At 32.2% G+C, this 14,089-nt stretch overlaps 1 protein-coding gene across 4 annotated transcripts in view; it reads right to left on the reverse strand.

The window, feature by feature from the left end:
- The window catches only part of LOC118201789 (peroxisomal ATPase PEX1-like), a 148,850-nt gene extending 135,003 nt beyond the window's left edge, over positions 1-13,847 (reverse strand). For 2 of the 4 annotated variants that reach the window (XM_085822234.1, XM_085822231.1), the window contains exons 1-3: positions 13,590-13,847; positions 13,311-13,371; positions 9,450-9,569 (exon numbers count right to left, since the gene is read on the reverse strand). In XM_085822234.1, the coding sequence (XP_085678360.1) occupies positions 9,450-9,533 (84 nt within the window). In that variant the 5' untranslated portion in view covers positions 9,534-9,569; positions 13,311-13,371; positions 13,590-13,847. The remainder of the gene's footprint in view (positions 1-9,449; positions 9,570-13,310; positions 13,372-13,589) is intronic. The other 2 variants (XM_085822235.1, XM_085822232.1) reach the window with 2 other exon arrangements.
- Between the last annotated feature and the right edge of the window lie 242 nt (positions 13,848-14,089).

Here is a 14,089-nt window from a genome sequence, read left to right on the forward strand (position 1 = left end):
ACAGTACGCAATTTTAAAAAAAGGTGAAAACATTATTGCATCATCACAAAAACATGTATAAATATGCAATGAACAGCAATATGTGGTTGATCTTTACATTATGGTAACTTGGCGTTTTTTGGCGAAAATTTGGCGACCAACTCTCCTACAGCAACCCTCTATTTTTTTTTTTTTCCCCCGCCGCCATTTTGTCTTCACGAAGTAAAGACATGTTTCTTTTCTTTTTACCTACTGAACACTTCTTCCAACAATCTACTAGCCGAATTACACTTATGCTAGAAATTTTATCTAACAAAACTGCTTAATCATGACAAATATTCACTGCAAAATTGGGAAAAAGTGCACAATACCATACTCCTTACGTGTTTTTCAAAATAACACATACACACAAACCATGTACACGCCGACTTATTTTTACTTAAAAAATCATCCCAGAATTGCAGAAAAATGGCATTGCGCACACTCTTCACTATATCCATGTACACTGCTTTTTTCTCATAATTTACAAAAATTTCACGAAAATACATGACAATTTTCTCAATCTTTAAACCCGGTAAAACGAACATATGTGAAATTACCTGATCGCGAAAAAGTATTTACACTTTCCAAATATGAACATTTCCACATATAAAATAAATAAAATATCCAAAAACGTTTACCTCTAAATCATCTATTACATTATACACGTCACCAACGAATTCATACCACAAGCATTACAAATACTTAGTATCAAATATTTAAATTATTTCCATGCACGTTTACTTCAACTTAAACGTATACCAAATTCCTACAAACATAAAATTCACAAAATAACTATCATTTAATTAAAATATCAGTAAACCATGTACACGCCGACTTATTTTTACTTAAAAAAAATCCCAGAATTGCACAAAAATGGCATTGCGCACACTCTTCACTATATCCATGTACACTGCTTTTTTCTCATAAATTAGAAAAATTTCACGAAAATACATGACAATTTTCTCAATCTTTAAACCCAGTAAAAAGAACATATATGAAATTACCTGATCGCGAAAAATTATTTACCCTTTCCAAATATGAACATTTCCACATATAAAATAAATAAAATATCCAAAAACTTTTACCTCTAAATCATCTATTACATTATACACATCACCAACGAATTCATACCACAACCATTACAAATACTTAGTGTCAGATATTTAAATTATTTCCATGCACGTTTACTTCAACTAAAACGTATACCAAATTCCTACAAACATAAAATTCACAAAATAACTATCATTTAATTAAAATATAATTAAATTCAAAAACACTACTTAAAATATAAATGAGCACATACATTAAATTAATACATACATAAATATCCATTTCGAATTCACTTTAGTTACGGCCATGGGATCCAAAAATTCACGAACACTGTTTCACACAACACAGAATAAAACCAAATACAAAATTTCCAGATTTTTTCCCGATTTCCCCCCTTTTCCGATTAAAGAACCGTAATTCGTCCATTAATATCACATGACATATCCCATGATCTCTCATTTCCCTCACGCAAAATAATGCATAATCGGAACTGAGTACTGCTAACATTATTACCAAAGTCCCAGGTAGTAACCTTTATCGCCTCCAAAATGTCGCCAAACTACCAGTTACCATATTGTAAAGATCAACCCAATATGTATATAAACTTAGACACATTTATGCATGCAACACATTTATGTAGGCATATATCAACCTACAGATTTATATGAGTGATAATATACACAAACATATTTACCTATAACATATGCAGAAATAATAATACCCATATATAACTAAATAAATGAATACATGGAAAAACAATGACATTTATAAATGCGCTTTGAAACTCATATAATAAATAAAATCATAAAAGAAAACTATAAACTAAGGTTTATTCCTCACAAAGATGGGATCAAACAACGGATCAATAAATGCAAAGATCCTCTTTATTTTTGGAAAAGGAAAAACATAGTCAAATAAAATAAAACGGAAAAAATAACACATTAATTTAATTAAAAAATACCAACTTAACGTGCAAAGAAAGTACATGATGTGAAATCCTAATTCTCCATTCAATAGAAAAAACAAGAAATTTCTGTAAAAATAAAAATTAAAAAAAAAGAAAATTATTTACTTATACAATCAAAATCAAAAGTCTTTAATCTGGACTCGTCGGGACATCGGCAATTCTGGGTTATCGGTTTTTCCGGATTATAGATCATCAGTTTAAATCTGGCAAGATGGCATGCAGAAATTATAAAATTAAAAATATGAAACCGTAATTTATGAAATAAAGAGCAATTATGATCTAAATGGTATCAAAATTTACAAAAAAAAAAAAAAAAAAAAAAAAAAAAAAGTTAATATTTATTTGTTTACTTTATTAAACATTTCTTTCAATGCACGCATGCGTAAAGCATACATTATGCATAGTTGAAATTAGAAAATTGCAACCAGAAAACTATTTATGGGTATTCGTGATATTTATAATGACGAGGAATTTGATTTAAATCATATCAAAGATGGAGTACATCAAGATGAAACACTACATTTAGTAAAGAATTATAAGCCGAATAAAATAAAAACATCTGCCCTGACGATACGGATAGTGCTGACAGATCAAATTCCAGTTCAATGCGCGCCGCTACGTTCCCCCCACCCTCCGCACACAGCAGTGTGAAATTGATAAACAGATTTCGGAATGGTTAGAGGAACAAATGATATGCCTTTATCATTTTTGCAGCAATTCCACTTTTTGTTTGATGGACATCGGAACATGCTTTCGCTTCATAGATCCTTTGGCAGCTCCAGAATCGGAAATTCTTTTTGACATAATCAAAAGTTCAAGCTTACATTTATAAAATTGCTCTAACAGTCTGCAAAAAAATAATAAGCTGGATCCAATTAGAAGATTAAGGAACAACGCAATCTGCAACATTAACTAAAATAGATAATTTTAGCTTAGCTTATACCGTCCATTATACATTAAACGTGCATGCATAAAGGTATGATGCGCATGTGATGCGTTTACGCATGTGCAGAAAGTTTGTAGCTTTGAGGTCCAAATTATAGATCATTCCGGATTATGGACGTCCGGATTAAAGACTTTTGACTGCATTATATTCATCACGGGGTGTTAGGATAGCCTACTGTATATGGCAAAGTACAAGAGGTATCTGCTTGAGGAATGGCAAAGGCATGGGCACGATTTTTCCAACAGAAACTGGCTCGTATTTACATTACACATGATAATAATAATATACATATTTTGTTTAGTGGGTTCATTTTTATACCCTTTTTAAAAACCAAGAAATATTTTGGTACTTAGCAGAATTATGATCAAATATCTACTCTTTAAACTACAGCTATTTTATCATAAATTTTAAACAGCAATAAAATTTCTGTTTAAAAATTTAAGGATTATATTTATTTTTAATCAATTTACTCTTTCGTATAAAAATAACAGAAGTAAACAAAATCTCAGTCGCGATCATAACAAAGCCAGAGAGGCTTGTTGGTCAGACCTTCAGAACAGGTTTATAAAGAACAGGGTCAAAGGCTAATGAAATCTTTGTTAGAAAGTAGAAAGGACGTAATTCGAAATCTTTACACCTATTTTTGCGTTAATGGATGTAGAGGGGAGGAAACTGCTGTGAAACTGGAAAAGTATTTCAGGCGGTTCCGTATTTTAAGGACACAAGTTAGCGAAGGCTTTGGATTTCAAAGAGTTAAAGCTAGATTTTCTTCAGGGGGTTTTGAGCTAACATGCTGTTTTATACTGGACTTGGCACAGCAACATTGCTCTCAATATTTACAGGTCATCATTGACATCAAGGTAGGTTACTTCAGATATAACTGAAGGCTGCATTTTCCTTTACTGATCCTTATGAGTACTTTTGCCACAAAATGTCTAGCTATTTTACAGCACTATCTTTACCCTCTCGCCTAGGATGACTATAGCTATGACTATATCTGCGGACTAAGTTATGACTATGAAGCTATGATTGAAGTAACTGATTTTGTTGCTTCATACAAGTATAAAAAATATTTGCTCCTTCTATGCATGTTAATCATTAGTTTTAATTGATATTAATGATTTCATAGTTATCCTAATCATGTCATCATATGAGCCAGGAAAAAAAAAATGTACAGTCAAAAGTCTTTAATCCGGACTCGTCGGGACTTCAGCGATTCCGGATTATCGATTTTTCCGGATTATAGATCATCAGTTTAAATCTGGTAAGATGGCATGCAGAAATTATAAAATTAAAAATATGAAACCGTAATTTATAAAATAATGAGCAATTATGATCTAAAGGGTATCAAAATTTACCAAAAAAGAAGCCTAATATTTATTTGTTTACTTCATTAAACATTTCTTTCAATGTGCGGATGCGTAAAACATACCTTACGCATAGCCGAAATTAGAAAATTGCAACCAGAAAACTATTTGATTTGTATTCATGATATTTATAATGACGAGGAATTTGATTTAAATCATATCAAAGACGGAGTACATCGAAATTAAACACTACATTTAGTAAGGAATTATAAGCCGAATAAAATAAAAACATCTGCTCTGAAGATAATGATAGTGTTGACAAATCAACTTCCAGTTCATTGCGCACCGCAACGCCCCCCCCCCTCCGCGCAGAGCAGCGTGAAATTGATAAACAGATTTCGGAACAGTTAGATAAACAAAGAATATGCCTTTATCCATTTTTTGTAGCAATTCGTTTTTTGTTTGATGGACATCGAAACATACTTTCGTTTTCTAGATCCTTTGGGAGCTCCAGCATCGGAAATTCTATTTGACATAATCGAAAGTTCAAGCTTACTTTTAGAAAATTGCTCTTACAGTCTGCAAAAAATAATAAGCCGGATCCAATTCGAAGATTAAGGAACAACGCAATCATCAACATTAACTGAAATAGATAATTAGATAATTTTAGCTTATACCGTCCGTTATACATTAAACGCGCACGCGAAAACGTATTCTGCACTTGCGCAGACGCATATGCGCAGTCGCAAATGTCTAGGGCGCACGAATAAAACGCCTATGCGCATGCGTCAATGCGGCGCATGCGTCAATGCGGCGCATGCGCAGAAAGATTTTAGCTTTGAGGTCCGGATTATAGATCATTCCGGATTATGGGTGTCCGAATTAACGACTTTTGACTGTATTTCGTATTATAATAGGAAGAGAAATATTTGTTAATTTTAAGAACAAATGCATTTGTTTGATTTATGGTTCTACAGTTTATATTGGAAAACAAAACAAAAAGCAGTACAGAATGACATTTTACAACAGTTCGTAAAAAATAACATATTAACAGCAAATAATTAATTGTTGTTTGACTTCTGAATCAATATTAACAGCAATCGACGAAAATGTAAAATGAAAGACTTGAAAAGTACAATTGTTGCTCAACAATTAATATTTACCGACTCTACAAATAAAATTAAAGTTGCTATGATTACATCATTTAAAGTTGCACATATGCTTGCAATTTACAAAAAACCTCAGTACTCTTCTGTTATCAGGACTGGATTCAGAAATGTATGTATGGATGGATGGATTGATGTGTTAGTGTTTGCATGTTGAATGTATGTGTGTGTATACATATATATGCATGCACATGATTGTATGTGTGTGTGTATACATATATGTGTACATATGCATACATTTCTGAATTCGATCCTGATAACAGAACAGTGCCAAAACCCAGGACAGGATGGCGACATAATTAAAGAAGCAATGCTTGCTGCATTGGAGATTTTATTTCAAGAAGCTAAACATAAGAGTGAAATTGTGTCACTTCTAGAATAAAAGCTATGTCTCAAAATGTCAGGAGATAGATATTAAAAAATGCATTTTCTTAAGTTTATGATGTGATGAATTATCAGACAGATGCGATGTACACTGTGAAAAAAAGGGGGGACAGTTCTACATCTCCTGTTCTACTGGGCCGATTGACGAAATTCAACTTACGTTTTTCATGTCTCGAAAGCATGACTAAGGATATGTATTAGATTTATATATAGTTTTGTTCTAATCTAGATATTTTGACACAAATCGGACTTTTTGTGAAATGACATGCCAACTTTGTTTCATATTTTGATACTACGACTAAAATTATGCCAAAATGCGAAGTCTTGTAAAAATTGTACGAGTAGTTTTAAAAAAATTAGCTCTCAAAATTTTAGCTCCTCAATGTTAATTGGTTGGTTGTTTTATTGACTTTTAATGGCACAAAACCTTGAAGGTTATTATGCAGCAGACGAATGGTGAATAAAATCCAAAATGAACAAACGCACTGTATCAGATGAATTGTTGAAATGAACCTGTAATGCTGATGAAGGCATGGAGAAATGACTTTATAAAATGCTCTAGCAAAAGGTACAGCAGAATAAAAGGAAAAAACTTCAAATCATATGGTAAAAAGAGATGTCTTTTAAAAATGTTATGAGGTGTATGTGAGGGTTTCTTCCAATGAGATCTGATAAATTAACATTCATAGAGTTAAAATGATATTCACATTTTTGACTAAAAGCAGGACAACAGGTTAAAATGTGATTGACTGAAACAGGAACATTGCAAGTGCCATAAATAGGCTCATTATCTCTTTTCAAGAGATACTGATGTGTCAATCTGCAGTGACCAATTCGTAGGCGAGTCAGCAGTACACCCTCCTTTCAATTCCCTCTCGACTCCCAATACTCCAAATTGGGTTTTACCTGCCTTGATTTGTTAAGTGTCTGGCATTCCCAGAGCTCTTCCACCTGGACAAGATCTTTGTACTGATGTAATTCAGTATGTCTGTAAGAGGGACATTTTCAGAGGTAATATTAGCACACTGTGCTGCGACATCGGCGAGTTCATTGCCTTTGATGCCAGCATGTCCAAGCACCCAGCAGTACGTAATAGAATGCGTTTCCCAAACGAAGGTGTGCCTTTAAAATTTCTAAGACCAAAGGGTGGCTAGTATTTGTATTTATTGATTCAAGTGTACTCAGAGAGTCAGAGTAGATGATGAACTTTCTGCTATTCTGCTTAGAGAAACAAATTAAGGAATTCAAAATGGGAAACATTTCTGCAGAAAAGACAGATGCAGCCTTATGAAGTTTACTACTCTCGATTTCCTTATAACAAAAGCTGCCCCGGCATGATCATGATTCTTTGAGCCACCAGTAAAAATTGCTTTATAAGTATAATGACTGCTTTTATGCTCTAGGAAAATTTGTTGATATTGAGCATCATTGGTACTGATCTTCTTAAGTTCCCCAAAAATGTTAGTAGGTAAATATTCACTTCTTGCCAGGGGGCAATACCGAAAAAGTTAAAGGTTTTTCAATGCAGATCTTTTAGGTTGAATTCTTCAATCAGTGAGTGAATGCAAAGATCAAAAAGTGGGATTCATGAAGGATGTGCTTGGTAGATACACCAGTACTGATCAGATGTCATGAGTCGGACACGATGTTCGGCTTGTGGCATTACTTTATAATGAAGATCAATGGACAGCTGCTTGCATATGAATTCCAGAGATGGTTCAAAATAGATGACACATAAACTTTGGACTGGAGATGTTCTGAAAGCTCCACAGCAAATCCGTAGCGCTTAGTGGTGGACTGGATCTAATTTCAGTAGCACAGAAGGTCTTGCTGATCCATAGATAACACAGCCATAGTCAAGTTTGGAATTAAAGCTCTATAAATGTGGACCATAGAACAACGTTCTGCTCCTTATGAAGTATTGGCCAGGACTTTGAATGTGTTGAGAGCTTTTGCTTCTGACTCAACGCGGATCAAAGAGCCGTCACAAGATGCAGCTCTGAACCAGGATGTAGATTTCTTTTGCGATAGAAATGCACGCAGACAATCTTCTAGCTAGTAAATTTAAAACCATTATTGTTGACCACTTTATGATTTTGTTTAGAGCAATTTGTAGTTGTCTCTCAAAGTATGTCATATCTTGACCGTGACAACAGATCAACATATAGGGAAACATGAACTGTGGGAGGAAATTCTTTTAAAATGGAATTAATTTTTAGGCTGAAAAGAGTAACACCGAGCACTGAACCTTGGGGTACACCTTCTTGTTGTACAAATACTTGAGAACCAATCTTAACTTGGAAAGTGCGGTCCTTCAGAAAGTTTTGAATGAAGATGGGTAAATTACCTCGCAACTCAGTGCTGTAAAGGTCATGAAGAGTTCCATGCCGCCAAGTTCTATCGTATGATTTTCCATGTCAAAAAAAGATTGAAACCACGTTATTTCTTTTCACAAATGTATTGCGTACTGCAGTTTCTAAAAATAGGGCATTGTCAAGTGAAGATCTTCCCTTACGGAAACCATTTTGGTAAGGCGATAGGCAATGATTAGTCTCCAGACAGTAGTTGAGACAGTTATTTATAATTTGTTCCATAATCTTGCAAAGGCAGTTAGTGCGCGCGATGGGGCAGTAATTTAAAAGATTTTTGGGATCCTTGCCGGGTTTGCAATAGGGATTACAAAGGCCCTGCACCAGACAGTTGGAAAATTTTTTTCTTTGCATATCTTATTATAAAGCGAGAAGGACCACTAGAGATTCATAGGGCATGCTTACCACTGTAAAAGTGGGTTTTTAATAATGAACTTCTTAAAATCAAAGTTTAGATCCAGGATAACAAACAACAAACTTCCGAATGACTTGAAGAATTTAGCCATAAAACTATATGTACCAAAGTATAATAAACTCACAGAAGATGTACAGTGTCAAGTTTCACCATTAAAATATGCTTTTCTTGTATTTAAGCCTCTGGCCGGCCCTAGTTTACGCCAAAAAACCACAAATTTTTCAAAACTAGCATGAGAAAGAATTATTTCTTGATTGTAATGTCAAAAAGCCCCTGGTACTTTATACCTGCATTTACGTACTTTTAATATATTGCCTTAATTTCTGAGACATATTTTACAATATAAGTATATACACATTCTTACTGGCATCACAAAAAAATATTCTGAGCCCCATATATATATATATATAACCTTGTGGGTCAGAGGGTTAGTTTGTATCTTATTGAATTTTTAATAATCAGTAACATAAAGAGTACATAATTATATTTTTCTTTAACATATTATACTACATATTTTTATAATTTATTTATAATATCTGTTTATGACTAGAATATTAAAAACGAAATATATAATTGTGGCTAACAAAAACTTTTAAACGCTAAATTGGCACAAGTCAAGTTAAAAGTTAGGCACTATTGTGCTGCACCAATAGAGGAAAACAGAACTAAAAAGGATTTAAATATTCACAAATATTTATAACAATATGCTAATTCTTTGGTAGACTTAAAAAATAAATTATTTCATGTTACATTTAATTAGGCACATTTAAAATAAGAAAATAAAAGAAATTTGGCAATGAAATAAACAGCATAAATATACATACATTATGAGACAGCCAAGTTTTTGGCACTTTAATGAAACAGTTCTTCTCGGTGGAATGCTGTAAAGTAGCTACTAGGACAGACATAGCTAAATAAATTTGTTACCGCTATTCCACAGACTGCTGTAAATAGAAAATACTAATTACTTTCTTTATCTATGTGTCTTAAAATAATACAATAAACTCTTCTATTTAAAATAATTCGTATTTAATGCTCTAACTCAATGTTCGCAAAATCGCAGCCCATGAAGCAATTTTACGCAGCCCATGCATTTTAATTATGCATTTGTTGCAAATACAGTGTCACAAAGATTTCAAATAAAAAATTAGTTGTTTGAAGTCCAAGTTTACGTTATTTTCATTGCGATTAAAAATTAACACAAATAATCCATTAGAAAATCAGTACTTTTCTGTTTCACCGGAGCAAACCTAGCCAAGCAGACTTTACTGATGACAACATACAGTATTGAAGTTAAATCTTAATTTGAAATACAAGTTTAAATGCAAGAATTATTTCAATTCGTACTAATAGCTTAAAGTTTTGTCCGACTTGGACAGAAATACATGAATGTATGCATATATATTTGGATGGATGTGTTCATATATGTATGTATGTATGTATGCACCTCTGAGTGTGTGTATGTACAAACACATATATACACATACCAGGGCTGTGGAGTCGGAATCAGGCAGATTTTGAGGTAAAAGGAGTCGGAGCTGGAGTTGCTAAAAACAGGTTGACTCCGACTCCAGTTTTCGTCAGACAGTCTGAATTTAAAATGAAATTAAAATGAATTGAAAAAAATAATGACAAACTGAGTTGTCATTTTTATTTATGGACTGCATACAATAATAAATAGTTATTTTCTATTTTAATGACCTATTAAGAAATAAATATAAGGAAGGAGGATGGATGTGATATTTGCCATTAGTGATTAAACCAATTCATTTAGTTACAAATCTCACTGGTAAATTTAGGTAAGCAGCAATAGCAGCAAGAACTCCTACAATTGATGCCAGTCTTAGGAAGTGAGCAGGAAAAAGAGCAATTATTGATCAAGCAATAGAATCAAGAAATACATATTTGATATTAAAGAGATTTCTAGAATTAAGAACTTTTTTCAGGAGATGTAGATAACCCTAACGTTTCACTAACAAAAAGAGCAGAATTGGAAACTCTTCTTTATATACTGTATATAGCCACAAAAAAGCTGCAATCTGAAGAATTGATAAGAGGTGAGAATGGGATGCTTGTTCTTTCTGAAATGAAGGGTTTATTGCAGAAGGAATCATTTCTTCAATGATAAAAAGAGAAACTAGTTTGCTAGACAATGAGATCTTGCTGGGTTCAATATATGGAGATCCGAAACACCGAAATCTCTTTGATGAACAAATTAAAAAGGCAAAGAAAGTTATCTATGAACTTTCATTAAGAAGGAAATTATTCTCAGAATAATTGGAGAATTCGAATCAGGACAGTCAAACTGCAGACATTGCAATTGAGTCTCTATTATCCTTTTCCACTGATGAATTAGATTTTGAGAAATATTTTTGGATAATATTGAAAAGGTTAAGGCAAAGCAATGAAAATAAAAAACAAGAGCCTTTAGATATAAAAATGAAAAAATACAAACAAGATTTCTACACTGCCTTTAAAGAAGTAGAGAAATATGATTGCACTTGCAAGACACCTCTTTTAGAACTTATAAAAATCTATCCTGAAAAGTTAAAAAAAACTAGTCCTTACAGTAACAGCTCTTCCTCCTACTCAAGTTAGTGTGGAAAGACTCTTCTCAGCTCTGAAGTTTATCAAATCGGATCTATGGCCCTCTAACAAAGTAAATTTTATCGAAGCTATACTTTTTTTTAGAAATAACCAATGCCATTTTTTCCATTTCATTATAAATGCTAATTAATATAAATAATTTGCTATGCCATCATTTTTTTTTCTGTAGCATCTGTTACTTCTTTTATATTAAAAACATAAGCTGTAACCCATGTGTATATGTTTACATATATATAAGGGAGTCGAGTCGGAGTCATTAAAATTCCAGGAGTCCGGAGTTTCCCGACGCCACAGCCCTGGCACATACACACACAAATGCATACATACATATATTTCTGAATTAGGTCCTGATAACTGAAGAGTTTATCTTAAATAACATAATTCATTCATTAGAATATGACCTGGATTATCATTTAAATTTTAGTTTTCCCAAGGATAGGATGTGCAAATTCCTCATTCTATGGATCTTCTAAGAGATTTCAAATTCCAGAACTCAAATCTTGGAACTTTTTTAGTCATTCAAATTTACTACATGAAAACTGGAACTGAAATTTATATTCATTCAGTATGCATTATGTTATATTTAAAACCATTTAAGACAGAAATGTGTTCTTCCACAACTAGTTTGAATATTTAATCAAAACTTTGAAAAAGTTGCTTTTAGTGCTAAGTTGTACACAAATCAATGAATCTGAAGCAGTATTTTCCTCCAGATGGATAACAGGACCTAGTAATACATGATTGTGGGAAATGTTTAGATTAGCAGGATGTTGTAGGAAATTGTTTCTCTGATATAGGCTTTAGAATCCTTTTGCAACCGTGCTTTATTTTTTTTATCACACAATCTCTCACTGTCTTTGTTTTCCAGACAAAAAGATCAAGTTGGTGGTACAGAAAAACTTGGAGGGGGAAAACAACAACTAACAATAAGATAACAAAAGTTTCACTTGCAGGAAGTTAGTTTCCTGGAAATTGTAAAATTCTAAACATGAGTCTTAAGCTTGTAAACTGGAGTGACCATATAAGTAAAACTGTTATTTCAGACCTGATACTATATATGATAACTTGAAATATTTAAATGGCATACTTTAAGTTAAGATTTCAAAAATTTAGAACTACATGCTGGGTGAGCTTATGAGGTTTAACTGCACTTAATAACAATTCTTCTTCAGTCATTTTCTTTCTGACAATTCCACATTTTATTCAAATATTAATTATAACATATTTTTTTAAGGATATATAAATCTATAGCTGATACAGCATAAATATATTGTTTTCCTGTCTTTCCAAAGCTCAAATTTTGATTTCATTTCACTGGAACTTTTTCTCATTTCTTCATCACAATATATTCCTTTCTTAGATATTGCTCTGGCACGAAATTACTTGCAGTTCTCTCATTTTTGTGATAGTAAATTAGTCTTATAGATGATAACATCAAAACACATTGCTTTTGAATCAATTCCCAGAAATTAAATTTGCTGTTCTTCAAAACGATATACATATTCATTGAAAACATCATTAAAACTACAGAAAAACCTTTCAACTGAGTTACGCCTTCTAGGTTTCTTAGCCAAAATCAGTATTTCTAAGTTGTACTTTATTACATCATATCCATTGAAGTTTTATTTTACAGCTTTATCCCTACAATAAGTTCAGTTTTGAAACAGTTTCTGAATTACTATGATGTATACAGTATGTCAGGTTTTTTTGCAGCAATCTAAATCATCTGAATTATTTTTATTGAATAATCTGTACTAGAAATATTTTTTAAATCGATAACTTCCTTTTTTAAAACTTGATTTATTAATTAATTTTGTTTCAAAAAGCCTAAAATTAGGGAGGGATTGAAACAACTTGAGAAGCAACTAATTAAAACCACTGCGATCTGTGGCATTATATGTATATATGCCACAGATTTCATGTTTGGTTTTAGTTTCACCTGTTGCACAAAAATAAAAATTAATTGCTTGCTTTGAATTAAAACGAAATTTAAACAGTTAACCATCATTTACAACATTAATGAAACTAAACATAATTTTTTCAAAAACTAATATGAATAAGTCAAAGGCAATAGGTACCTCCTATTTTGAAGTTACACAGCAGTTCAGCTCATTTCATAACACTAACTACCAACTAGATCTGAAAAATAAAAAAAATTACCGAGCAAATTTTAACAACTTGCGAAGGAGATGATTAAAATCGCTATGGATATACATATATATATATAATGCCACACATTCCCTTCAGTAGTTTCACTTTCAATTCTTGCATAAAAGTGTTATTTAATGCAGTTAATCATTATTTAAAAAATTAAATAACAGATTTAAGTCATAAATTAACAAAGATGAGATACATACATCTATTTAAATTATTTATGGAAGAAAAAATAAATTTCTGAAGAAAACAACTGAAGTTTCAATCGCCGACACAAAGTCTTAATACCCGTTTCATACTGGTCTATGAAAGAGTTGCCATTTAAATTATCATTTCAAAAACTTCTCAGTTATACATACAATATTCCAATGAAATACAATCAATTCGTAAATTTTTTATGCAATTTTTTTTACAACTAGAGGACCAATAGAATTTAGAAGCTTTTCCAAAACCCCGCGAGAAAATAAGAACTACAAGTGCAGAAATAAAGCTTCTACGCCTAAAGGAGGGGGGAGGAATAAAAAGACTAAATTTCAAGAAATAAATAAAATAAAATAAAATAAAGTCTAAAATCGGAAGCAAAGAATATTGTAATAGCAGCGAATCTGATTAAATTCTTCAAAGCAGAGTTCTTGCAAAAAACCTTGCAGAAGTTCAAAAATATGTACATGTAGGTAAGAAAATGAAAATAAATTGACATGTC

This window comes from Stegodyphus dumicola, chromosome 8 (assembly GCF_044657685.1).
Source record: "Stegodyphus dumicola isolate Sdum_Otavi_A_Nest chromosome 8, ASM4465768v1".
Classification (NCBI taxonomy): Eukaryota; Metazoa; Arthropoda; class Arachnida; order Araneae; family Eresidae; genus Stegodyphus; species Stegodyphus dumicola.